Source organism: Mizuhopecten yessoensis, unplaced genomic scaffold, assembly GCF_002113885.1.
Source record: "Mizuhopecten yessoensis strain PY_sf001 unplaced genomic scaffold, ASM211388v2 scaffold11133, whole genome shotgun sequence".
Lineage (NCBI taxonomy): Eukaryota > Metazoa > Mollusca > Bivalvia > Pectinida > Pectinidae > Mizuhopecten > Mizuhopecten yessoensis.
In genome coordinates, this window is record NW_018408896.1 from 2728183 (window position 1) to 2755267 (window position 27085).

The 27085-nt window shown below is 37.7% G+C and overlaps 2 protein-coding genes across 2 annotated transcripts; one reads left to right on the top strand and one right to left on the bottom strand.

The window, feature by feature from the left end:
* Positions 1-173: 173 nt before the first annotated feature.
* On the top strand, positions 174-19290 carry LOC110466408 (vacuolar protein sorting-associated protein 51 homolog). Its single transcript, XM_021522861.1, has 19 exons — positions 174-195; positions 632-918; positions 1559-1788; positions 2432-2564; positions 3313-3401; positions 4541-4667; positions 5216-5319; positions 8834-8933; positions 9380-9480; positions 9699-9778; positions 10173-10315; positions 10877-10999; positions 12144-12248; positions 12709-12855; positions 13237-13472; positions 14335-14455; positions 14673-14785; positions 15392-15470; positions 15779-19290. Exons 1-19 carry the CDS (start codon positions 183-185, stop codon positions 15806-15808), a joined length of 2361 nt encoding a protein of 786 aa, XP_021378536.1. The 5' UTR covers positions 174-182; the 3' UTR covers positions 15809-19290.
* LOC110466409 (charged multivesicular body protein 7-like) lies at positions 17891-27009 on the bottom strand. The gene is made up of 10 exons (XM_021522864.1): positions 26610-27009; positions 24536-24719; positions 23723-23914; positions 23237-23307; positions 22643-22705; positions 22231-22279; positions 21715-21834; positions 20718-20816; positions 20119-20350; positions 17891-19637 (listed from the first exon to the last, which is right to left on the bottom strand). Exons 1-10 carry the CDS (start codon positions 26864-26866, stop codon positions 19381-19383), a joined length of 1524 nt encoding a protein of 507 aa, XP_021378539.1. The 5' UTR covers positions 26867-27009; the 3' UTR covers positions 17891-19380.
* Between the last annotated feature and the right edge of the window lie 76 nt (positions 27010-27085).

Genomic DNA, 27085 nt, shown 5'->3' on the forward strand with positions numbered 1-27085 from the left:
AACAAAATTATTATAAATCATAGTTAAATACAATTATTAATAAACCGTTGTACTTTTTCAATGTCATACTTTTTATGGAATTTGTAAAATATGATCATTTATTTATTTCTCTGTATAGTTCATTTCACGAATATGTTTATTTCCGGAACCAAATGATCGAGTAATTTATTAGGAACTCTAAAATGGCTGACGAAGGTAAACTAACTTCTGACACATCCACACAAAATCGATAAATCTTCCTCTCTAAGATACAGATAGTCTTATTCTACGTTCATCAAGTAATATAACGCCTTTTGTTGGTAATTTTTGTAAATTTACTGCTTTAATTTGTATAAAAACTGTCACTAACCACGCCCACTCTCTTTAGTAACAGTTTATCACACAGTTACTGTACTGAGTTCAGACAGTGTTGCAGGGACGTGGACAATATCATTTATAATATGGGCGGCGTCAGAGAAAATGCTTCAGTTGGCATCTTCTTACGTGAATTGTCATTGCGTGCATGCTTTTGGGTTGCATGATCTTTTATCGATATGCTTGAAAATACACATGTTTCCAAATAAATTTAGAAAACAAAACTTAGAGGATTGTTTAGGTGATAGATAATTGAAATTATTCTTTTTGAATATAGATCAGCAACAAGGTAACAAGGCTAAACGCCATGGTATGCTCAAGATGTACTATGGTATTGAAGAGGACCAAGACGGAGGAGCCTCTCTTGACCCGTGTGACATTAATGGCGCACATTTCAAAGCTGATACCTACCTGGCACGGCTCATCAAAGAAAAGACGCTGACAGAATTGATGGATGAGGAATCGAAGACCTTGACACAGATAAAAGCGCTTGACAGTGACATGCAGACTCTCGTTTATGAAAACTACAACAAATTTATAAGTGCAACAGATACAATAAGAAAGGTACCAGAATTTTGTTTTCATTTTTGTGTTCAATATAAAGCCCATTCAAAAATAGAATATGCAAACAATGTTTAATGTTCATTTCCCCATAACCACTGTAGCTTTCTCACTCCTGAAGCATTGGATACACGAATTCATGCAAGCAGTTGGTAAATGTTTCTTGTTTCCTATTGGTCCAATGCTGTAATTATCAAAGTATAACAATACTTTGCACTAACACCTTCCATGTCATGAATCAATAAAGAAATTGTTCCCAATTGGAAACCCAAATTTTGACTTTTCTGACTTTATATTTATGAACATTATGGAAGATAAAGATCCCTGAACCCAGGGTGACTGGTTATCATGTATCATGTTAATCTGATTGTCATGATGATTAGTGTTTAAATTGTAAGAAGGCACTTGGTTTATTCAAATAAACCAGTTCTTTCAGTTTGAAAAAATCAACTACCATTGATAAGATGAAAAAGATTTCTAACCACAATAACCATCAGAAAGCTTTGCAAATTCTGATAACTTAAAAAAGAATTTAGTGTTTAACAAACAGTTTTTTTTTTTATTATATCTATTCACTTTATGCTTAATTACTTATAGAATAACATCAATATCAATTAACAATATATTTTTTCTTGTTTAATAGATGAAAAATGATTTTCGGAAGATGGAAGATGAGATGGACCATTTAGCGACTAACATGTCTTCCATTACTGAGTTCAGTGCTAACATCAGCTGCACACTCCAGGACCGACGGCAACAGATCACTAAACTAGCCGGTGTACATTCCCTTCTGAAAAAACTTCAGTTCCTGTTTGAGTTACCTGCCAGACTAAAAAAATGCATAGAAATGCAGGCCTACAGTCAGGCAGTCAGGTGAGTTGGACGAGGTTCTGTATATTGAATACATACTCCTTACACTAAACTTTTAAGGTATAACACAAAGTTTTACATCTAATGACCACAGGCCTTTTCCTAAGACATTGGGTAGAGAGGATACTGGGTTAACATACATGTATGTCCCTAAACCCAAGAAGTTGTAAAAGCTCTTAAGAGAGGGATGGACTTCATACATGAGCAAGCACATATCACGAGTAAAAATAGAATGATGCCTACGTGTCTGCATAGTGTAACCAGTGGTTGATCCCTTTAATTGTGTTTTATATAATATGCATCAACAGGTTTATCATCAAATGGTCAAATATCAGGTCAATGTAATGTTACCCCTGAGTATTGAAGGTACTACAGAGAGGTTTTACCTCTCTAAAACTTATTGCAAGTAATACAGTGATGTTGGACCCTGTATAAATACAAATACTACAGAATGAGTGTACCTCCCTAAAATGACCAGTGTCTTTTAAGTAATTACAGTAAGGTTGTACCTATCTATAATTATCCCTTTAAAGTGTAAGTTTATGTTCCTGTAAGTTCCTTTAAGGTACAACTGTTATACTGTCATATACTGACTTGTGTATTGTAAGCACTACAGGTACAGAGTAACGTGTACTTCGTTTTGTAGGTACTACAGTAAGGCCAAACGAATTCTACACCAGTATCAACACATGCCAAGTTTCAAGGGAATCAGTGAGGACTGTAACAAGATCATACAGGAGCTCTGTCAGCTTCTCCGTCAACAGTTCAAGAACAAGGAGGTAACTGTCTGCTGTCTGACTGTATATGTCCTCAGCATGATGCAGTACAACCTTGATGTCTTATACATGAAACACATAATTTGCTTCAAAGACCGTTTTCCTTTCAAATGCCGCAGAAATTGACTGGGTCCATCACCTACCACTTTGTAGCTTAATTGGTTAGGGCATCTGTATAGAGTTCAGAGGTCCGGGGTTCAAATCTTGGTTTTGCCGAGCCTTCTTTTCCTGTTACTCTATAGTCAAACCCAGTAGTCAGATATCTCCAAAATGTTTCCTAGTCTGGTTTTAGTTATATGCAAGTTTGCTGTATGAAGCTCACGTTCTTCATAAAACTTCCCCAAAAATAACTTGCTGTCATAATTTTTTGCAATTATCTGATGACCAAACTTGAAGAAGTGTATTTTTTTTTCAGTTTTCTTTCTTTCACAAAAACACCTCCATTTCATGGATTCAATTCTCAAACCTCTGGAAACTAAAGCAGGAAGTTTTTCCACAGCACTACTGGTCATGATATTCATTATTCTTATATTTTTCTCAAATATTATTGGGAATACACATAATTGTAAAAAGATTTAACTCTTGTAAAAGCCTTGCAACCTACAATTGCTTTTGTATGACTATAAATGAAATAACACCATTTTAACATTTCAAGGCCTTTATACACCAGAAAAGTAGTGAGACTCTCTACAGTCATCCATAACACTGTTGGGTTTTTTGTTTGTTTGCAAAGTTGCATTGTTTATTTTAGTCAACCCCCAAACAATTGGCTGAGTGTGTAGATCTGCTGCTACAACTGGGCGAGCCTGCAGAAGTCCTGTGTGAGGAGTTTCTCTCTCAGTAAGTCCCAATGTGTGGTTACAGGATCATTTAAATTGCATGAATCTGTTAAATGAAGTCTGACCAAACCAAACACACAAAGTTTTTCTTTGGAATGTACACATTCTTGGATTACCGGTAGACAGAATCAGTTTAGAAAGAAACATAATGATATATGGTTGGACCTACCAGTTGTTAAATGATGGCTTAATGCAGGTTCTTGCTTGGAGCGCTCACAGTTTTGTGAACCGTAACTTTGATAGTCTCATAAATGGAAACATACCTAAAAAAATATCAGTTTTGTTTTACTGTTTTGGTACCACTTTAGCTAAACCACCTTTCTGGTCCACAGAGCATGTTTTGGCATTACAGAAACCGTATGTTGTAACAATAACAGGGGTTTACTTCATAGAACATCAGTCCAGAGAGTTATACCAGGGGTTTACCTCAAAGAACATCAGTCCAGAGAGTTATAACAGGGGTTTACCTCAAAGAACATCAGTCCAGAGAGTTTTAACAGGGGTTTACCCCAAAGAACATCAGTCCAGAGAGTTATAAAAGGGGTTTACCCCAAAGAACATCAGTCCAGAGAGTTATAACAGGGGTTTACCTCAAAGAAAATCAGTCCAGAGAGTTAAAACAGGGGTTTACCTCATAGAATATCAGTCCAGAGAGTTATAATAGGGGTTTACCTAAAAGAACATCAGTCCAGAGAGTTATAACAGGGGTTTACCTCAAAGAACATCAGTCCAGAGAGTTATACCAGGGGTTTACCTCAAAGAACATCAGTCCAGAGAGTTAAAACAGGGGTTTACCTCAAAGAACATCAGTCCAGAGAGGTATAACAGGGGTTTACCTCAAAGAACATCAGTCCAGAGAGTTATAACAGGGGTTTACCTCAAAGAACATCAGTCCAGAGAGTTATACCAGGTTACACTCTACTTAACTTCTTGAGTTACTTTTGAAAAGAAAAAAAATATGTGCACTCAGCATTAATCCATTAAGTCACCTAATTAGAAGACTACACATACTTTTTTCAGTCTTAACCTCAAGAAATCAAAAGAGAAACTTTGTAATCCTTACCAGTTTCTGTAACCTACTCATTTCACTGTTCAAAGGTAAATCTAACTAAGAAGCATTATTTGACTTGGTTTTAACAGTGCTCGCCAGAAGATAGATGAGGAGGATTTGAAGGTGCTTGATCGTCAGATTTGTTTACAACGCGGGGAGGAGATAAAAATGGAGGGCGAGAGTCCAGCTCAGGCTTATTTAGGTACCACACCTATGGTATGTGTCCGTTATGGTCAGTGATCTACCTGTGTCTGGTCAGCAACAAAGTACAGCATGTGTATATGACATCATCATCTCTTATGCAATAATGTTCAGTCTTCACATTATTTTCAGTCATCATTTTTACTATCTGCTACCAGGAAGTGAAAACCTTTGGCTAAATTCAAGAACGATATAACGACACACCTTTTCTCATCTGCATTTTATGTTCTTTTACACAGACGTCATGTACACATCACCCTATATATCTACATGTATAAGTTTATATGCATGTGGCAATTAATATATTTTTACCTGGTGTAAAATGCTGATTTGTATGCTTTTTGTATCTACTATATCTATAACTGTCACTGTAGGAATACTACTATTCATATGCTATAAAGCGCTGTAGACTAATTTTGCCAATTATATAGGGCGCTATACAAATGTTGTATATTATTTTGTATATTATTATGCAAGGATGGCCAGCAGAATTTGAACATATATTTATATTTCTTAACACTACCGGGTATTTGTTCACACTAACCTCTCACTTTCTATTTTAGGATGTGCTGGAGTTTGTCGACTCTGGCTGTAATGGTTTCCTCAGTAACATCTGCCTGGTGATAGCATTCTACAACGACACATTCCTCAACAAGCACCAAGAGGAGTAAGTTGTACCATCTAAAGTTCAGTGACCTTGTTATTTCCTCTACTTTGAAAAAAAATCTTCAGTTGACAGTTGTTGATATCTTTGGCTAGAGGCAATTTGATCAGGATTAAAGCTGATTAGTGGTGGGTGTAGAGTGGGGAAGCCTGATTAATGGTGGGTGTAGAGTGGGGAAGCCTGATTAATGGTGGCTGGATAGTGGGTCAGCCTGATTAGTGGTGACTGTATAGTGGGACAGCCTGATTAGTGGTGGCTGGATAGTGGGTCAGCCTGATAAGTGGTGGCTGGATAGTGGGGCAGCCTGATTAGTGGTGGCTGGATGAGGGGCGGCCAGATTAGTGGTGGCTGGTTAGTGGGGCAGCCTGATTAGTGGGGACTGTATAGTGGGGAAGCCTGATGAGTGGTGGCTGTATAGTGGGGCGGCCTGATTAGTGGTGGCTGGATAGTCGGGCAGCCTGATTAGTGGGGGCTGTATAGTCGGGCAGCCTGATTAGTGGTGACTGTATAGTCGGTCAGCCTGATTAGTGGTGGCTGGATGAGGGGCGGCCAGATTAGTGGTGGCTGGGTAGTGGGGGAGCCTGATTAGTGGGGGCTGGATAGTGGGGCAGCCTTATTAGTGGTGACTGTATAGTGTCAGCCTGATTAGTGGTGACTGGATAGTGGGGAAGCCTGATTAGTGGTGGCTGTGTAGTGGGGCAGCCTGATTAGTGGGGACTGTATAGTGGGGAAGCCTGATGAGTGGTGGCTGTATAGTGGGGAAGCCTGATGAGTGGTGGCTGTATAGTGGGGAAGCCTGATGAGTGGTGGCTGTATAGTGGGGCGGCCTGATTAGTGGTGGCTGGATAGGGGGGCAGCCTGGTTAGTGGTGACTGTATAGGGGGGCAGCCAGCTGATTAGTGGCGGCTGGGTAAGGGGGGGCCAGATTAGTGGGGGCTGGATAGTGGGGGAGCCTGATTAGTGGTGACTGTGTAGTGGGACAGCCTGATTAGTGGTGGCGGGATAGGGGGTCGGCCTGATGAGTGGTGGCGGGATAGTGGGTCAGCCTGATAAGTGGTGACTGTAGAGGGGGGCAGCCTGATTAGTGGTGTCTGTATAGTGGGGGAGCCTGATTGGTGGTGGCTGGATAGTGGGGGAGCCTGATTAGTGGGGGCTGGATAAGGGGCGGCCAGACTAGTGGTGGCTGGATAGTGGGTCCGCCTGATAAGTGGTGGCTGGATAGGGGGGCAGCCTGGTTAGTGGTGACTGTATAGGGGGGCAGCCTGATTAGTGGTGTCTGGATAAGGGGCGGCCAGATTAGTGGTGGCTGGTTAGTGGGGCAGCCTGATTAGTGGGGGCTGTATAGTGGGGCAGCCTGATAAGTGGTGGCTGGATAGTGGGGCAGCCTGATTAGTGGTGACTGTATAGTGGGGCAGCCAGCTGATTAGTGGTGGCTGGATAAGGGGCGGCCAGATTAGTGGTGGCTGGATAGTGGGGCAGCCTGATTATTGGCGGTGGCTGAATAGTGGGGCAGCCTGATAAGTGGTGACTGGAGAGTGGGGCAGCCTGATTAGTTGTGACTGTATAGTGGGGCAGCATGATTAGTGGTGACTGTATTGTGGGGCAGCCTGATTAGTTGTGACTGTATAGTGGGGAAGCCTGATTATTGGTGACTGTATAGTGGGGAAGCCAGCTGATTAGTGGTGTCTGGATAAGGGGCGGCCAGACTAGTGGTGGCTGGATAGTGGGGCAGCCTCATTAGTGGTGACTGTATAGGGGGGCAGCCTGATTAGTGGTTGCAGGATAATGGGGCAGCCAGCTGATTAGTGGCGGCTGGGTAAGGGGCGGCCAGATTAGGGGGGGCTGGATAGTGGGGGAGCCTGATTAGTGGGGGCTGGATAAGGGGCGGCCAGACTAGTGGTGGCTGGATAGTGGGGCAGCCCGATTAGTGGTGGGGGCTGTATAGGGGGGCAGCCTGATAAGTGGTGACTGGAGAGTGGGGCAGCCTGATTAGCGGTGGCTGTATAGTGGGGCCGCCTGATTAGTGGTGGTGGTTGTATAGGGGGGCAGCCTGATTAGTGGAGACTGGATAGTGGGGGAGCCTGATTAGTGGGGGCTGGATAGGGGGGCAGCCTGGTTAGTGGTGGCTGTATAGTGGGGCAGGCTGATTAGTGGTGGGGGGTTAATAGGGGGGCAGCCTGATAAGTGGTGACTGGAGAGTGGGGCAGCCTGATTAGCGGTGGCTGTATAGTGGGGCGGCCTGATTAGTGGGGGGGGCTGAATAGTGGGGCAGCCTGATAAGGGGTGGCTGTATAGTGGGGCAGGCTGATTAGTGGTGGGGGCTGACTAGGGGGGCAGCCTGATAAGTGGGGGGTGCATAGGGGGGCAGCCTGATAAGTGGGGGGTGCATAGGGGGGCAGCCTGATAAGTGGGGGGTGCATAGGGGGGCAGCCTGATAAGTGGGGGGTGCATAGGGGGGCAGCCTGATAAGTGGGGGGTGCATAGGGGGGCAGCCTGATAAGTGGGGGGTGCATAGGGGGGCAGCCTGATAAGTGGTGGCTGGAGAGTGGGGCAGGCTGATTGGTGGTGGGGGCTGACTAGGGGGGCAGCCTGATAAGTGGTGACTGTAGAGAGGGGGAGCCTGATTAGTGGTGACTGAATAGTGGGGCAGCCTGATAAGTGGGGGGTGCATAGGGGGGCAGCCTGATAAGTGGGGGGTGCATAGGGGGGCAGCCTGATAAGTGGTGACTGTAGAGAGGGGGAGCCTGATTAGTGGTGACTTTATAGTGGGGAAGCCTTATTAGTGGTGGCTGTATAGTTGGGCAGCCTGATTAGTGGTGAGTGTATAGTGGGGCAGCCTGCTTAGTGGTGACTGTATAGTGGGACAGCCAGCTGATTAGTGGTGGCGGGATAAGGGGCGGCCAGATTAGTGGGGGCTGTATAATGGGGCAGCCTGATTAGTGGTGGCTGTATAGTCGGGCAGCCTGATAAGTGGTGGCTGTATAGTGGGGCAGCCTGATAAGTGGTGGCTGGATAATGGGCGGCCAGATTAGTGGTGGCTGTATAGTGGGGCAGCCAGCTGATTAGTGGTGGCTGTATAGTGGGGCAGCCAGATAAGTGTTTGCAGGATAATGGGGCAGCCAGCTTATTAGTGGTGGCTGGATAATGGGGCAGCCAGCTGATTAGTGGTGGCTGGATAGTGGGACAGCCTGATTAGTGATGGCTGTATAGTGGGGCAGCCTGATTAGTGGTGGCTGTATAGTGAGGCAGCCTGATTAGTGGTGGCTGGATACTGGGGCAGCCTGATTAGTGGTGGCTGAGTAATTGGATAACACTATTAGTGGTGGCTTAATAACAAGTCTGGATTGTAAAGATTGTTCCTGAATCAGTTTCTTTCCCCCTATCCCCCCAAACAAAATGTGATAATTTGACACCAACAACATATGTTATAGAATAACAATGAAAAGAACCTTCATTTTGCACAATATCTAGAGTGTGAAGTGTGTTTAAATAACTCATGAATTTTTCTTGTTTTCAGTGATAATACAGATGCCATGGCATTGAAGAAATTAGTACATTTTGTCAATGAACTGATGGAGAAATACTTCAACTTCGTACAAAGGAGGGTCCAACTGGAGGTTTGTTTTATGAATTATTTGCTGCATTTAGAGACTAGACATTTGTACCTAAAAATAATACATGATCTTAGTGTGCCATTTAATTAGAGTCTGTGAGATCATTTATGTCCAAAATATTTTGTGTGATGAAAATCTTGAACAAAAATACATCAATGTATAAAAGCATTAAACAAAACAAAATAAAGGATGTTATTTATTTTTAATTTCACATTTTTTTTGAACATTTGAAAACTATTTTTTTGTTGAACTTTGTATCTACTTTCATTGAATAATCAGTTTTCAGAGTCATATAGTAACTGAATAATGTGACTTGAATGTATGAAACAGTGTTGTTTATACATTGTATTATCTTGATTATTATAATCTAGCCGAAACAAACTGGTCTATTTGGTAGGAATTGAGTGAGTAAGATAACAGCAAGCTTACTTAGTATTAATGGCTTTCAGAAGGAGACTGGAGACAACACAATCCTGGTCCGATCCCTGGACAGATTCCACCGGAGGCTTCAGGCCATGAACAAGCTCCTACCTGACACCGACTTCTCCAGGTACTTTTTGGGTCTTTCATATTATCATAGCTGTTGATCAAAAGGATCAGAATTGTTTGGTTATGGTTTATTTGTCAACATTGTTGAAAAACAAAGAACAGAAACGTTTTCTCGTGAAGTATTCTCAAAATTTCAGTTTCAGTGAAATTTTGATTCATTTATAGGTAAAAGTGCTGTAGAAACTTTCTGTTTTATAGTAATTCCTATTGATGCTTCAGGGCAGGTACAGAGATAGTATCCAGGGCTGCCAAGGACAGGGTGGGATATTATCTACAGACACTTAAACAAAACTTTGCTGGTAAGGAGAATATCAATGGTATATCAAAATTTAGAAAGTTTCTCTTGAGAAGAAAAGTGCTGACAAAATAACGTATTTGTAATAACTCTTATAGTCCAAGTCAGCAAGTTTCATCAGTTTGCAAAAAATGTAATATCAAAGTGTTACTTTATCTGCAAATAATGTACATATTAAATGTGTTGCAATGTTTCAAGCCTGACTGGTCCCTTTGTCAATCTCTGACTGAAATGTTACAACATGTTTTATACATACATGATTTGTGAATGAAGTCAAATTTTGATTTGGTCTAAGTCAGCTTTATTGATAATATTTGTTGCACATAATGTTTGTATATATTATCTCCAATGAAAATAAAATATAAATGATTTTTTAATCAAACATGTGTCTGAAACAGATTGCCTGACAGACATCAGACAGAACCTCGCGGCACCCCGATTAGTAGGTAAACAGGACAGTTCCGCACAGCTCTCCGACCTCCTCCACTCCACTCAGTCCACTATACTGGAGCAAATCAAGTCTGTCCTCGGGAACCTCCAGGTAAACATCCTTCCATCACAGTGCTGGTAAATTCTTTTCAATGCTTGAAACAGCTGGACCAAAGATGGTAAATAATTAGTTTACCAGCATTTGAACACCTATGTATTGAGAAGTGTGGAATCAACTCCCTAATTGCAGATTTGTTAAGCAGGAGTTAGTTGTTGCCTCCTGAAGTTCTGTTCACATGTGGCAAGATATTCTGAGCTGTATAATTTGAATATATCACTTAATTTTGGTGAATTCTCATTTCCTGCTATGATTTACTTGTAGGAATTCATATGCACTTCTTGAACAATAAAATGTACACAATATATATCAATTCTTCCTTTAAGTCTGTCTGAACCAAAGAAGGATAAATGATCTACACGTCTTGTAAAACACAAAAGTTAATTATATCAGAGTCTGTAGTTGATTGACAGTAGACAAAAACACCCTGCCGTTAATCATGATGAGTTATTTAATAACAGGTAGAACATGTTAAAAGTTTCATACATGTTAAACATTGTCAAATTGTTGAAATGCTACTTAACTAAACAAATTGATATTATTGTAATTATCCAGGCTTTCACAGCATCAGACATCACTTTCGCGATGAAGCCATATTTCCGAGGTCCATTCTGTACCCAAGATGTGAGGGAGGGACTAATTGTTGGATTCCTAAACCACATCAACTCTGTGTGCGAGGTGAGTAGTGTATTGGTATTTAAAGTTTGTTTTAGACCACTGAACCTAGGGGATTGTTTGTTTGTTTGTTCGAGTGGTTTTATGTCCGCTTCACTACCAAGTAATTTCGTTATCCAGCAGACAAACGCTAGGGGATCGGTCAGAAGCCTTTTATATGAGGCTGGTTTTATGAGAGGTAAGGTTTAAAGGGGCCAGATTTTTAGGGGGCTGGGTTTATAGCCCAGGAAGGTTGAAAGCCCGGCCAGATTCATACTAGTAACTAGTAGCTCAGCCGGATTTACAGGATGCCAGGCTTATTTAGGGGGGGGGGGGGCATATTTATAGGGGACTGGATTTATAGGCAGCAAGGTTAATGTTATAGTGTAATACTGGACCAATTATAATATTCCAAGCTGTGCCTTTAGGGGTATGAATTCATGCTGCTTGAAATGATTCAATTCATAGAACATATCCACTTGAATTAAAATAGGCAAATATGGATATAAGATAAGGGAGGAAATAGTATGGGCTACTGCTCTGAGTGTGGCTTGTTTATGGAAACACTAAATGTCTGATAAGACATCATGGGATATGGTAGAATTAAAGTTACTTTATAACCCACGAGTGATTATTGGTAGATAAGTTGGTAATTGTCTCCAAAATTACTCCTGTCAAACGAAACTGTTTTCTTGCTTTTGGAATCAATTTCTAAATAAATATGACAGTATCGGATATAGGATTCTGTCCGTACGTATGTTACACTCTTTGTCATCGCTCTAGTGACTTCATTCCTTAACGTAATTTCATTAAACTTCATACAAGTGTTTGGCATGGCAATGCCTTGAACAAATTGTCGTTTTGGAGTTCTACGTTGTAGGTCAAGGTCACTGTTACTAATTTTAGAAAAAACTTTGTCATCGATCTAGCGACTTCATTTCCTCTTACATATGTCACAATTTGTGAATGTGCAGGGGTTTGTATCACTTGTGTTGCCTTTATGATCTGGAAATATGATGCATATGGATATCCCAGTTGAAATATAAAGAATTAATCTGACATTGGACAAATAACACTAAATCAGGACATTTACGATATCCACATTTGCAACAACAAAGTTATATAGTACTGTGAATGTGTTTGTATATATCTGTGATATTTGTTGCAGGAGTTCTGTGAAGGTACAGGTGACCGGGGATCCGTGCCACCAGCTTTACTTCTCATACTGTCACGGTTGTGTCTCGACTTTGAAGGTTCCACCATATCTTACCTGGTACGTCAAATTGATTTAAATTTTTACTATTAAAGTTAATCTTTTTATCTAGTTAAATATGGAGGTCTTCAAGGTAGCATCTCAAACAGACATAGGAACTTTTAAGAAAGTTAGAAGTAACACATTTTAATTTAATTTCAGATGATTGATACAGAAACTTCCTCGGCCATGTTCAAAATTTAATCAATATTAGATCTGTTGTTACTGTCAAAATAAATGTATATACCTGAGTTGTACAGTACATTTAATTCTGTTCAATACTGATATATACGTACCTTTGTTATGCTTTTTTTTTTTTTACTTTAATAAGAACTCTTACTGACAACAATTATGAAATATTTGTACAGTTTAATAAGTTTTACACTGGGAACAGGCCTGTTGACCATTCATGCTTCAAGTTATGTCTTTGTTCTGTAAGATTCGTTAAAATAATTTGATTTTACTGTATCATATTCTGTAGTTGACTCTGACCGAAGAACAGTTCCTGCTTGAAGAAAACTTGAGCCATTCTCTGACCCCAGTTTCTGACCTCTGTACCAAGGCCAAGAATACAGCCCAACGCTTACTCAACCATTACGTCAAGGTCCAGGGACTCTCCATATCACAGGTTAGTGACATCTTACATGGAAACATTTTCAATCTGATATATGTAACGGTATGAAATAATGGGTAATCTGCAAAGTATCAAAATTCAATGTCAAATATTTAAATCTGACTTTATAAGTAAAACAAATGTATCAATTTTGATATTAAAATGAAAAATGTATTTTGAATTAATTTAAAAAATGACAGATGTATGTAAAAAGGAAAATGCAAAAATATAGCAAGTCGATTGAATTGAATTATTTTTGGAAGATGCATTTCTAAAAATAATTTCCACATGTCAATTGTACATATTTTAATTTGAAATAACAGTTTAGAATTTAAAAATGGGCTACAGGTGCGTTTTTTTAAATGACCAATAACTGATATCTGTTATTTTTTCCAGATGCTGAGAAAGAGTGTGGAGACGAGAGATTGGCTGAATACTATTGAGCCGCGGAATGTACGTGCTGTGATGAAGCGTGTCATTGAGGATATCACAGCTATTGACATGCAGGTGGGACAGTTATATGAGGAGGGCTGTCGTAAGGAGCGGAGTAGTGACTCAAGTCGTCGTACACATCCCCACAGCTACAGTGTGTCACAAAACAAGAAACCTGGCCAGTGGAACTATGCCCCCAGGTAATAGTTGTACAGCCCCCAAACCTCATGTATCTATGTACAGCCCCCACACCTCATGTATCTATGTACAGCCCCCCCACCTCATGTATCTATGTACAGCCCCCACACTTCATGTATATATGTACAGCCCCAACAAGCCCCCCCACCTCATGTATATATGTCACTTCATGTATCTATGTACAGCCCCCGCACCTCATGTATCTATGTACAGCCCCCACATCTCATGTATATATGTACAGCCCCAACACCTCATGTATCTATGTACAGCCCCCCCACCTCATGTATATATGTACAGCCCCCACCCCTCATGTATCTATGTACAGCCCCCACATCTCGTGTATCTATGTACAGCCCCCACACCTCATGTATATATGTACAGCCCCCACCCCTCATGTATCTATGTACAGCCCCCGCACCTCATGTATCTATGTACAGCCCCCCCATCTCATGTATCTATGTACAGCCCCCACACCCCATGTATCTATGTACAGCCCCCACACCTCATGTATATATGTACAGCCCCCACACCTCATGTATCTATGTAGAGTGTCCAGGCTAATAGATACATTTGGCAGTTTAAAGCCTGCTTAAATACTATGGGCCTGTTAGTTTATGCAGAACAACCGGTTTGACCATTTATAAATGTAACAATTTTGGGTATAATGTTTATTCAGGCCTTCCAAGGCTTTGTCAAGGCTCGCCTGAAAGCAGCATCCCATTACTAGGTCCGACTTTTTTTTTAAAATAAACAACTATGGTCCGACCGGTTTGACCGTTTACACGAAAATGGCCTTGGATGTATATATAACAAGGGTTTAATTGTTTTAATGATCAGATTTAACAAAGTCTCTGTCTCTTCCAGTATTGATAACAGTCTCATGAGCAACATCCAGAAGCTGTTCTCAGAGAAGATTGAAATCTTCAGCACAGTGGAATTCTCCAAGGTGTCTGTCCTGACTGGTATTGTGAAGATCAGTCTCAAGGTATGGAAGCACGGTTAAACATTTGTTTACAAATTACTCAAAACTTATTTTCACATGGGTTTGCCCATGACATTAAACATAATAGCGATTTAGTAGTGTTTCTCCTCGACATCATCATGATGATCAATTTTTAAACTTTTTACATTTTATCACGTAGTTGTATGAAAAGACTAGTTGAAATCTTTACCTCTATTCTCTTTGATTTGTTTTCTGACAGACATTCATGGAGTGTGTTCGGCTCCGAACATTTGGTCGCTATGGGTTACAGCAGATACAAGTGGATACTAACTATCTCCAGCTTTACCTCTGGAGATTTGTGTCTGATGAAAAGTAAGTCATTATTTTCCCTTTACAATTAAGATCCTCCATTACTAGCTGGTTATAGCTCTTACAGTGTATGTTAATGTAGTATGTTTTCTCTTTCAAGAGCTCCACACTAAGATAGCAATTGCTTGCCGATTTATTTGCGACACATTTGATAGATCCAAAATGATTACTTCTATAATTCTGATTTAATAAGAGAATACAAGTTTTGTAATGAGTACTACTTTACTGTAAATCATAGGTATAACTTATAGGGAACGTTTAATAAATATAAAGAGGATATTACATGGTTGTCCTTTGAATAACAAATACATTTAACAACTCAGGCTTGTAAATACCATTTTTTATGAGTGTAAAGCACAAATAAAAAGATTGAAATATTCTGTCAAACATGTGAATATATATATGTATTATGGAATTCAATGGATAACTTTGATTTACTTTTATTTTACTAAAACAGTGTTTTGTGTTAAACTCCTACATTTTGATTTGTGCACCAAGTCTGGCTCCATGATTTTTAACTATAGATGAAAAATATTATACTTATCACATTGAAAGAATCATGTTTCTTACTGATTAAAACAGAATAAACAAGCTGTCTGTCTGTTACAGTTTGGTGCAGGTGTTACTGGACGAGATCGTTGGCAGTACTGTACACAGATGTCTGGACGCAGTGCTGATGGAGCAGAGTGTATGTATCGTCCCTCACACCTCACACTTCTGGGGTTTATTCACACTATGCTGAGGTCAAGTTGATAATCAAATCCAGTAAAACTCATCGAGTAGCATTTTCATAAGACTGTGTCAAATTGACACATATTGTTTATCTATTAAAAGGTAAAAGTCTTCAGATAACATTTTGATAGGGAGGGAATCCCAGTAATTGACTGGTTAGCATATATTACAAAAAATTGACTTAAAAAAATTCTTTGAACATTACAGTGATGACTTTGCATTTTAAGAGAAATATGGAAATAATTCTTTTTCATTTATTTGCAGGTGATAGACCTCATATGTGAAAGGGGATGATTGTCCTAAAGAATAGCTGTCAACAAAGGATGTATGTGGAATCTTTCTTGTGATAAACGTTCAAGGGTACATAAAGGATAAGTGTGTACATTTGATCAGCGAGGAGTGGAACTTGGGACCATTACTGTAACACTTGTGCAATAAAATTCCCCCATCTTTTATTACAAGAACGTTTTTGGAGAAGTGGTCTTCAATATGTTTACTAGCACCGATGATGTTTAAAAGTTTTGATATCAAAATCAGTTAATTTTAAGTAAAAATATGTCATTATAATAACAAGTGCTAATTGCAATGTAATAATAATTTTGACTGCTTTCATTTATCGGGTTACAAACAGTTTTACAGATTGGACTAGATTTGTTTCTTTATGAAATGGACTGGACCTAGGGCCTGTTTGTTTATGAGGAACAACCAGTTTGATCGTTTATAAATGTGACAATTTCATGTATAATTCCTGGCGGACTTGCAAATGTTTATGCAGGCCTTGTAAGGCTTGCCTGAAAGCAGCATCAGGTTACTAGGTCCGACCTTATTTGGTAAACGAACTGTGGTCCGACCAGTTTGACTGTTTAAACGAAAATGGACCAAGTGATCTGGTGTTGTTTTCCGATGAGCCTGCGTTCAGACTTTTCTAGACATACATTAAAATTTACAAGTTTAAAAGGCTACTCTTCAACATGTTATCATTTAAAAGTAAACAAACTGGTCATCCTTCATGCACAAAAAGTCCACTAGTCTTGAGTCTGCTAGGAGAAATCCAGTACATGAACATGTATAATTTTGAGGGATGAGTACAACTTTTGTGTGTGCCAAATCCTGCTTCATTTGTGACAATGTTGAGAGTTTCATGGGATAGCATCCAGATTAACATTGTCCCATATTATTATTTTTTTAATATGTAAAAATCAAAAATCTACGATCAGTGGGACACAACACCCTGTATCATTAAACATTAAATAATGGCTATAAAATATCGGTGGGGATATTTCATTTTGGTTCTAACTTTTTGTCAGTAGCCAGAGTAATGTTGTTGATTAGGAGAGAGCGATATGTCAGTAGATGAATTGGGTGACATCTTGGGATAATTTCTCTTATATATACGGTATCAGATCTTAGGATGTCAGAAATGTATTGAATGCAGCTTTCAAAGTCATGGACATCCAGTGTTACTTGTATGTATCAATGCTGACACTTTTACATACACTGGTTAAAATTTTTACATAAATATTTCTGAATGCCATGCTATTGGTAAAATGTCTGTTATATGATTCTTATAAAGAATAAAATGTATTTATTGGTTTAAAATATTATGCTTTATTATTTCCCATTTATGATATTTATATGAATGTTGACAATATGACACAAGATTTGCATCACTTAAAACATTTCATGCAACGAGTACAAAAATATATTAAATATTTTTACCTAGAGGAACCATACAACTGGTTAATACAAATACATTTTAAATAATAGTACATGTATACAAGGTATATAATTATCTTGATGAAAATTTAATAACTCAATATTCCAACTTGCTATTTCAAACATAAGGTGAGGGCACCAGAAATGGATCACAACCATCATTCTAGTCATTAACAATTCAAAAGATGGTATTTTCATTTATGATTACATCAAAGTTGAATATTGAATTACTTCAATATTCTGGAGTTAATTCCATTCTCTAAAATCGTATTTCAACAATTTAACAAACACAAATTTCTGAGTTTTAAATAGATGTTCTGAAGCTATTTGAGCTTGTAGATAACTATCTATAGACAAAAAATTGTAACATAATGGTGCATTCTAATGCTATATCATTGTACATCATGAACTGTTGACACATTAAAAGATTTAAGTGTTTACGGTATGTGCAGAATGATCCGATTTGGGTCTTCCCTCCTTAACTGCCTTGTCTCATCAATGTTTGAGTTACATAGAGAACATGTGGATACTGAGAAGTACCCAACCTAATAGTTATGTAACTCTGCCTCAAGTTTCATTTCTGACCGAGGTATATCAGTTCCCTTGGTATCCGACTGAATTCATTATCTTCATAAAAACCTTGTGTGATATGTCACTTGGTTTATGACATTATGTTGTCCTCTTTTGAATTTTTCATTATAATGCTGGAATTTCATTGAAAAATAGCAGCAGTATACATCATGTAATAGGTTCCTACTGTAGTTATGTTGACCTTACTCTTTCTATGGAAAAGCAATTTTAACCTGGATTTGTATTATTTAAATATATATGCCAGTTGTGCAATATCTACACACTTGTTACCCACTCTGCTAGAGGGAATTTCTAGCAATCTGAAGTTTCGGATTCAACTCTATTTGGAGGCACTTACGCATCCACCTTGGTTACATACCTGAAATGGTTCATTGTTTGGATGTTTTATGCAAAAAGTAATATTCTATATTTGTCAGTTGATTGAGTGGAACTGAATGTTCTTAACAATTGGAATTAACATTAAATTCCATCACACCAGGTTATACCAGATATAAATTGTACATAATCTGGTAGAATATCTTATTTCCCCTAAAATTCTTATGACTAGCTAGGCCACACAGGCTTTAGTATGGGACAGGAGTCTTACAAAAAGTATTGCATCGAGATGAAAACCTCAAGTGTACCTCATTCCTATCTAAATGATTAAAATGGAAAATGGTTGAAGTTACGTTAAGCCATACAATTGTACAGTGCAATGATCATACATAGGTCACCAAACCATATACATTATATAGAGTACACACGTGTCATAATGTGTATTACGTGAATAACACAGAAAACAAGGGGAAAAATTGCTTGATGTGACTTGGCAGAAAAGATTAATTTTCATTGATTTAATAGGAGCAATATCTGTAACAAACAAGCAGACTCGGGGACGTTTTGTTTAAATGGAACTGAACAGATTTGTCTCCAAAAGAGTATAGGGTATAAGGTTTTCACTCCTTCACAACACTAAATGGTACTCAACAGATTTGTCTCCCAAAGAGTACTAGGGTATAAGGTTTTCACTCCTTCACAACACTAAATGGTTTCACAAACCTACGAATTACTATTCAAGTTTTCACACCTTTACAAGGTACTGTCAGGTTTTTTTCTGGTTATAATTGAACACTTTTTTGCTAATTTTCAAAGAATACAAAATTTCTAAAAGTCAATTTTTAGTAAATGTGTTAAATTTTCATGTTACCTCGAAATGACTAGCTTGGCAACTATTATGAGTGGTATCCATTAATATCTGAGCCTATAACAATCAACCCTAGTCAGTGGTAAGGTCTAGAGTTTTATCAAAATATAAAAAAAAATCCTGATGATTGCAGGGCAACATTTCTAGATACAGTATCTTCAGGACAACATTTCTAGATATCTTAAGACTGTCAGACAGGTTGACAAAATGATGATTAATAGGTTTGTTTTGGGTTTAACATCCTCGTAACAGCCAGGGTAATAATGCGGATGGTGATGATAAATAAGTGCTGTCTGTGAAGAATGACTGATTTTATAAACTCATGAAAGCAACCTGATGATGAAGTTATAGATGCATGAAGGCAACACAATGTAGGTTATGAAGGTTCTGCCTCTTTTTGTGGCAATTTTGTCCATGTTTTCTGTCTGTCATTAGATTTTTCAGGTGTTCCTGGGGAAAAGTTTGGCACATCAGGAAAGTCGAGATCAAAGATTTCATTGGAAAGTTCTAATTTTGTTGTTGTATCTGCCATATCATTAGATGGTAAACCAATTGGTTTAGATTGGTTCAGACCATATGATGAACCAGCCTGTTTGGATTGGGTCGGACCAGATGGTGAACCAAAGTCAAGACCTGAAACAATAACGGCAACAATGCAACGTCATCTCTTACACTACAATTTTCATAATACTGGAAAACTTTAACTATGCATTATTAACTATGCATTATTAACTATGCATTATTAACTATTAACTATGCATTATTAACTATGCATTATTAACTATGCATTATTATTTTTCAATATATTTCAATAATATCAGCATACTGAATGTACAACATAAAACTACAAAGGATCAACATAGGTTGATTGATTAATTATAGTTTGATTAAAATTTTCTCTTACGTTGAACTATATACAAGAAATTGCTGAACTTTTGAATATTACTATATCTTTATGGACAACGTATCATTATGTTTGGATGACCACATGATATCTTGATTCACTTTTATTTCTTTATTAAACTTATCAAGACTTTCTTTGTCAACAATGACCACAGCCTACATTGGGTACACATAGTCTGAGAACAGTTTATGAATTTTTTTTTCATGTTACCTGCCAAAAGATCTGCTATGCCTAAAACATCATTTTCTGGGGAGATTGTAATTGGAGCTCCGCGAGGTGGCGAGACATTGACTTTCTCTGGTGACACTACAGAGTCGCCCTGTGGTGGTGCCATATGTTCCCCAATCAGGCTCTCAAGCTCTCTCTCAAGGTCTTCAGAGCTGACATCTCCAATTCTGGACATGTTCATCTCTGACTCAATTTCATTTTGATGGTCCAATACCTGAGTCATAGATCAGTGAAGATTTATTTTATTTCATGGGTTTAGACAATACAAGACATATCAAAGTTATATCGAATACATACCCTCTAATAACATTCATTTAATTTTAACTAGCACATATATTAATTATTGTTCTTTAAACTGAATGGTATAATCATGAGGATTTTAAACTGAAGAGACCAACAACCAAACGTTTGTTGTAAGTCATACAGAAATGCTTAGTAGAAAATGGGTCATTTATAGAAGGTTTCAGAAGAGAGATTAAGTATAAATTTTGCAGAAAAGAAAAGACATCTGTCCAAAGTGTGGCGATGGGTGAAGCAGATCAATGGGTACATTAGATTTATGACACACAACACTGACTTACCTCTGCCAGGTTGTCCATGGTTCGGTGAACCTCGTCCAGTCCTGTTCTGTCGGTTAAGGTTTTCAAGGCACCAGAACCAGCTTGTAGTGCTTTCAAAACCTGTAGGAAAAGACAATGTTTATTATTATAAAATCAAATTATAACCAGCTATGAAACTAGAAGATGAATTAACATGACAATTCAAATACACTGTAGAGTGTAATTAATACAGTAATACTTCAAATACACTGTAGAGTGTAATTAATACAGTAATACTTCAAATACACTGTAGAGTGTAATTAATACAGTAATACCTTCAAATACCCTAAACTAATATGTTTGCTGAAAGAAAGAAAAAAAGTCTGTAAGACATCAATGCCCCCGCTGCCATGTGAAATTAGTTTCAGTGTTCTATAAAAAGTTACAACCACTTTGATCTTGATACCCTGAAACATGCACACACACAAGGTACTACACTTAAAGTTGATTTTAATATTCATATGTTTTTTCTGTTTAAATTGAATCAGTAGATGATTTTCTATATACAGCAACAGTGACCTTGGCCTTGACCTTGGAACCCTGAAACACAACAATGTCCAAAGTATACTCATACTTGACCTTTGCATAAAGTTTGACCAAAATCCATGAAAGAATGAAGTTGCTCAGTGTTTAAATTGAATCAGTTGATGATTTTCTATATATAGCAAGTGTGACCTTGGGCTTGACCTTGGATCCCTGAAATACGACGATGTCCGAAGTATACTCATACTTGACCTTTGTATAAAGTTTGACCAAAATCTGTCAAAGAATGAAGTTGCTAAGTGTTTACATTAAATCGGGACGGGACGGACATGGGTAACACTATATCATTATGCCCCCCATTTGAAGGTGGGGTCATAAAAAAATCAAATTAAAATGATTGTTCCAACTGACCGAAGAACAGTTTATCTTTAAGATTTTTCCTAATGATGAGACCAATTCAGTTTATTTATAAGAAGGACATTCAGAGAAAATTCACCATTTCGTCAGATGCTGCATGCTGTATTCGACTGAGGACATCGTCAATCATATCCAGCGAGCCAGACAGCTTACTCATCCTGTTCTGTGTACGTCGTCGCTGTCGCAGGGATCGTAATGCCTGGCATATAAGTAATTAAATAGAGATGACAAAGGGTGTGACAATGAAATTATATTTTTAGTAACAGTGATCTTCACCTCAACCATCTTGCACATGTTCAAACTTGTCCAAGGTGTGTCAAAGGTTGACATATCTTTGAAGTTTCACAATACAGCCAAGATGATGAGGTGTCACTAAAATGTTATTTTTGATAACATTAACCTTGAACTCAGAACAAACTTGCTCATAATTTAACTCATCCGAAGTTTGCCAAAAGCAAACATATGTGTTTTATCAAAATCTGACACGAAATATAGCCACTACAGTGATACAAGGAGTAAGTCAGAATGACTTATACAGAAGAATGGACAGACAGACGGGACAAATTAACTCAGGAACAACATCATTCAAACTTACATATTGTTTCATATCTTTCCTTTTATGCATTTTTGCTTCCACTGTTAACCTAAAATAATAGGAATTTGATAATAAATCATAGGTACATGTATTTAACAAACAAAAATTAGGGTAAGAAAAATAACTGGATCATCACTGACAAATGAAGTGTAACCACACACTTCAGATTAGTTTTATAGACTTGTTTGTATTGAGGGAGTTGTTCCTCTACATAAAGGAAGTTTATTGGAGTGTATCTGTATAATAGAGAGTATCAGTATGCAATATGTAACTTTTAAATATTGCAACATTTCAATGAAAGTAGTCATATAATCATTTTTATTTTTTGGGATATTTCAATTTACAAATGTTTCAGAGAGTGACCATACAAGGAGATATGCAGTCTATGTTATAATAGCATTGTGTGACTTACCTATCAACATCTTTTCCAAGCTTCTCTATTCTATCAAGAAGGACCTTTGAAGCTTTCTTCATACTGTAAATGAAGGGGCAACAATCAAATATTTGTTTTTATGAACAAAAACAAATTTCTCCCCTTATTCACATATTACACTGCACATCTTCTGTGGGTGATACAGGTATAGTTCAAATTTCATTGACAATTTTAAAGCGATGATATGGAGAAAATCCTATTAGAAAAACCTCAACCAAAAGAAATAAAAGAAACAGTGCTTACTAATACATTATGTCTCCCTTTCATTCAAATACATATGCTTAAACAAGAGATCGGGAACAAAGTCACAATATTAATATATTGAAATGTTCCTGAATTGTTATTCAAGAGAGGAGTTAAACAAATATAGCATGGATCATTGTATTGAGGACATAGCTGATTACAGGTCTGCTTATCAATTTATTTTAACAGTTAGGAATTCTGTTTTGGTACAGTCATAAAGATTTTATCTTCTCCACTAAAACTAAACATCACTTAGGTTCAGTCTGTTATTTATCATTTTTACATGACAAATAACCTTCCCACATACATCTTTTGTTTAAATTACGTTACCTATATATCTGGATATCCTGTTCAGTCACTGGTCCAGCTGTAGACTCCGACCTCTGGGGAAACTTTACAAGCTTGTAACAGAAAAATACACTGATGAGAAACATAAAATAAAGACAAAGTAGTCAAATGATTTCTATATAGTGGAGACTAAGAATGGATTTTACCTTGCAGTTATTGTAGATTTCAACTTAATCTTCTCAAGTGACAGTGTTTTACAATGTTAATTTAAGTTTTAATATTTAAGCTGGGTAACAATGCTGTACAATGTTTATTTATGATAGGTTACAGGGTTTTAAATGTTTATTTACGATGTTTAACACTTTAATACAATGTCTTAATATTTAAGATTGGTAACTAATGGGGGTTCAAGACACCCAAGTTTACAACTATTTAACCTTAGTTCTAATAATGGTCATTGGGAGTTTACTACAGCAATTTCTTGCAGTGTATTTATCCAACAGTCCTTCTTCATAATCACTTAATTACCAGACAGGTATCTGTGTGGTAAAACATGATCCTCTTTTCCTTGTCCAGCTCCTTCAGCACTAGGTAGAACTCTCCCTCGGTTTTACACAGCTCTCTACATCTATCCCAGAGTTCAGAGTATTCTATCACAGAGTCAGTTATATCACAGTCCATACATGCACACTGCAGTCTGCAAACCTCCTCACACTTTGACTGAAAAAAAAGGTTTCATTGCTTTGTCATTACGAAATTACTTGGATTCATTTACTTAAGAGAAATCTGATGGTAAAGCAGAAGTCCTTCGTGTAACATCAATATGGTAATTGAATAACACTGTACATTATATTGCAATTATAGTAATGATGTGTTAAATGGACCTCAAAGTACTTCAGTAAATAATTAATTTACCGGTGCAGTCTTAACTAGTAATAATTAATATTACTGGTATGTTGATTTTTTTTTTTAAAAGAAATCAATTCAGTTCTGAAGGAGACTGAAAGACAATATTTGAAAGTTATTTTTCCAATTATACATTGCAGTCATTACAAATATTTGCCTAACAATGTGAGATTCATATGGTTCACTCAATGGATGCTGTGAAAATGTTCATACATTTTACAGTCTTTTGAAATGTGGTAGGATGAAAACCTCCTCCACTGGAGTTTACAGAGGCTGACATCTATTTAGTTATAAGTGAATTCTCAACTTTATACAATAAACTGTAACAGTGTACTATATATCAGAAGTAGTCATAATACATGCATGAATACAGAATTAAAGTCAAACACAATCACTGATTACATAGTAGGTATATGTAAAGCTACAAAGTTTTACCTTTAGAGCCTCAACAACAACTAGTTTTGTGCTGGATATGGTTGGCTTGGTCATCAGATTCCATCCCATGGAAATGGGAGCTTTTATAAACGTGTCCATACCCCATGACATCCAGCCTTTTCTGGCAGCACCTTGATTTGATGGAGACATTTCTGTATCTGCTACTTGTTTCAACTTTCCTGTTCTAAAAACATCAAAGACAAATCAATGCAATAGAACCCATCTAAAACAGATTATAATTCAATATTTGGTCAACTTCATTCTTGGATTTATCAAAGCATTATCAATGTATCATTATGAAGGTCAACAGGTAGTAAACAACACTAAAGTTGAGGAATTATCTCTACTAAATTAAATTTCATAAAGCAATAAATAGTCATATTTATAACCTTGAAAATGCTTCATAAATGGAAAAGAAAATCTTATTCTTAAATCATATGTTTTAATATTGAAATAGATATTTTTCGTTTTTAAACAGTCCAAACAAGTGGCAGCAACCTTGCGGAACTTGTGCCTCACTGATTCCTGATTAGGCAAATGGTAAAACATGCTATATATATATATATATAAAAAAAAATATTGGCTTGGAATTTTGGGGGTTTGTAATTATGCGAAAATGTAGGAAATATCTTCTGAACTCTTGTTTGACACACCAAATGAGCTACCAGATCACTGGCGATCAACCCATTCCACTTACTTTACTCCTTAAAAGAAAGTATTTTGACCAGACGCACCAAAACGTATACTCAATTCTGTAGGTTCAGTTAAGTGCCAATTGTAAATGCAAAAGAAAAGAGAAAAATGACCAGACTGTGATTCAAACCTTGGAACTCTCCAAACTCTAGGTCGGTCGGATGCTCTTACCAAGCTACCTGGTCACCAGCAATCAATGGATCCCGGTCTTTTCACCCTTAATCCAGTTTGCCCAAAGTTAATTGTTTCGCCCTAATATAAATCAGGGTTTTTGCCAATTTGGAAAAGGGCCCCTGAGCAGGAATTTGGAATATATTGTCTGCATTTGGCAAAATTTGGGAAATATTTTATCAATGTTCCCACATGTACAGGCTTTGGAAAATAACATCAGTGTTCCCACATGTACAGGTTTTGGAAAATACAATAAAACCTGCAATGTGATTAGCAAAAAAAAGTCTTTCCCTGGCTGTTTCGTACAGTAAAATACATAACAATAAATAAACACATCAATTTTCAGTGTTTTTGTTTATTAAATTTCAAATTTTCATTATTTAAGTATTTTGAATGCTCCTTCATTCAATATTTTGAATGTTGCACATATAACGCCTCGAACATTTTATTAACAGGTATTTCTTATCCAACTGGAAAAATTTGGGGAAATAAACACTGAAATTGGTCATTTTTCAATTGGGAATGGGACCTCTACCGGACCTTTTAAGGCCCTGGCTAAAACCCTGAAAATATATATAATTAAGTTATAAATCAGCTGAAATGATTATAATATTTAAAAAAGCTTACTTTTTTCCTGTTTCACCAACAATTGTGTTGACAGAAGAATTTTGTGCAGGTGTATGCTACATTGTATGTGCAGATCTGGTTGACCAGTTACAACATCAACCACGTACGAATCTAATGACTCTTATAATGACAAAAAAGACTAAGGGAGACTGAGGAAAACTTCAAATGAGACTGTATAAACCATACGCAACTAAACAGGACTGAAACAGTTTTGCCCTTGAAATAGTTTTAGGGGGAAACAACTAAGTGCGAAAAGACTTAGCGTTATCTGGCCAATCATAGACAACAAGCGGTCAGATTATGTCATAAACTGTGAAAGGGGCCAGATAAATTCAGGCTGTGTTGTTACCAACCTCTGATGGTGGTAAATGCACATCATATTTTAGTCCGAAATAACTGACTAGTGACCATCTCCTTTTAGCTTGATTTTGATGGGGTTGGGATGGTCAGAACGTTCTACATATGGTCTCTTTGAAAACTTAGCGCACCGTGTTTGGTGCGCACTTCAATAAATGTGCGCAAGTTTTTTCAAAGAGACCATATTGAGGCCGTTCTGAATGACCAACAAAACAAATAAATTTACCTTTCCATTTCATCGACCACTGAACTGAGACATGCAGGAGTCTTCCCATTCCTCTGAAACCTACATGGCAATGTTTTGACGTCAATGACAATGTCACCACAAATTGTACAATCGGACACGATCAGGTTGGACCAAAATGTCATTTTCTGATCCCATGAACTGGGGTTTAAGGATTTGTCTCTGAATGGAGCAAACAGAACTGTCATTCTCGCATCATCATTCCATGTTTCTGGAAAGCGTGTATGCTTTTCTGCCATTATTGAAAGAAATCAACTGATGTTAAAACCAAATCGATCTGTATCCTCCGTGTTTTCCGTCATATCGCATTACCCGCAGTTTGCAGTTTGGACTTCATTGAATAAGAATCATGCCTTGTGGATTTGGCGCTTCTCTACTTAAAGGATTCTCTCGTTTCAATAAACATTTTTACGAGTAAGATTCAATCAGGAAATCTCGAGTGAGGTTCTTCTCGCGAT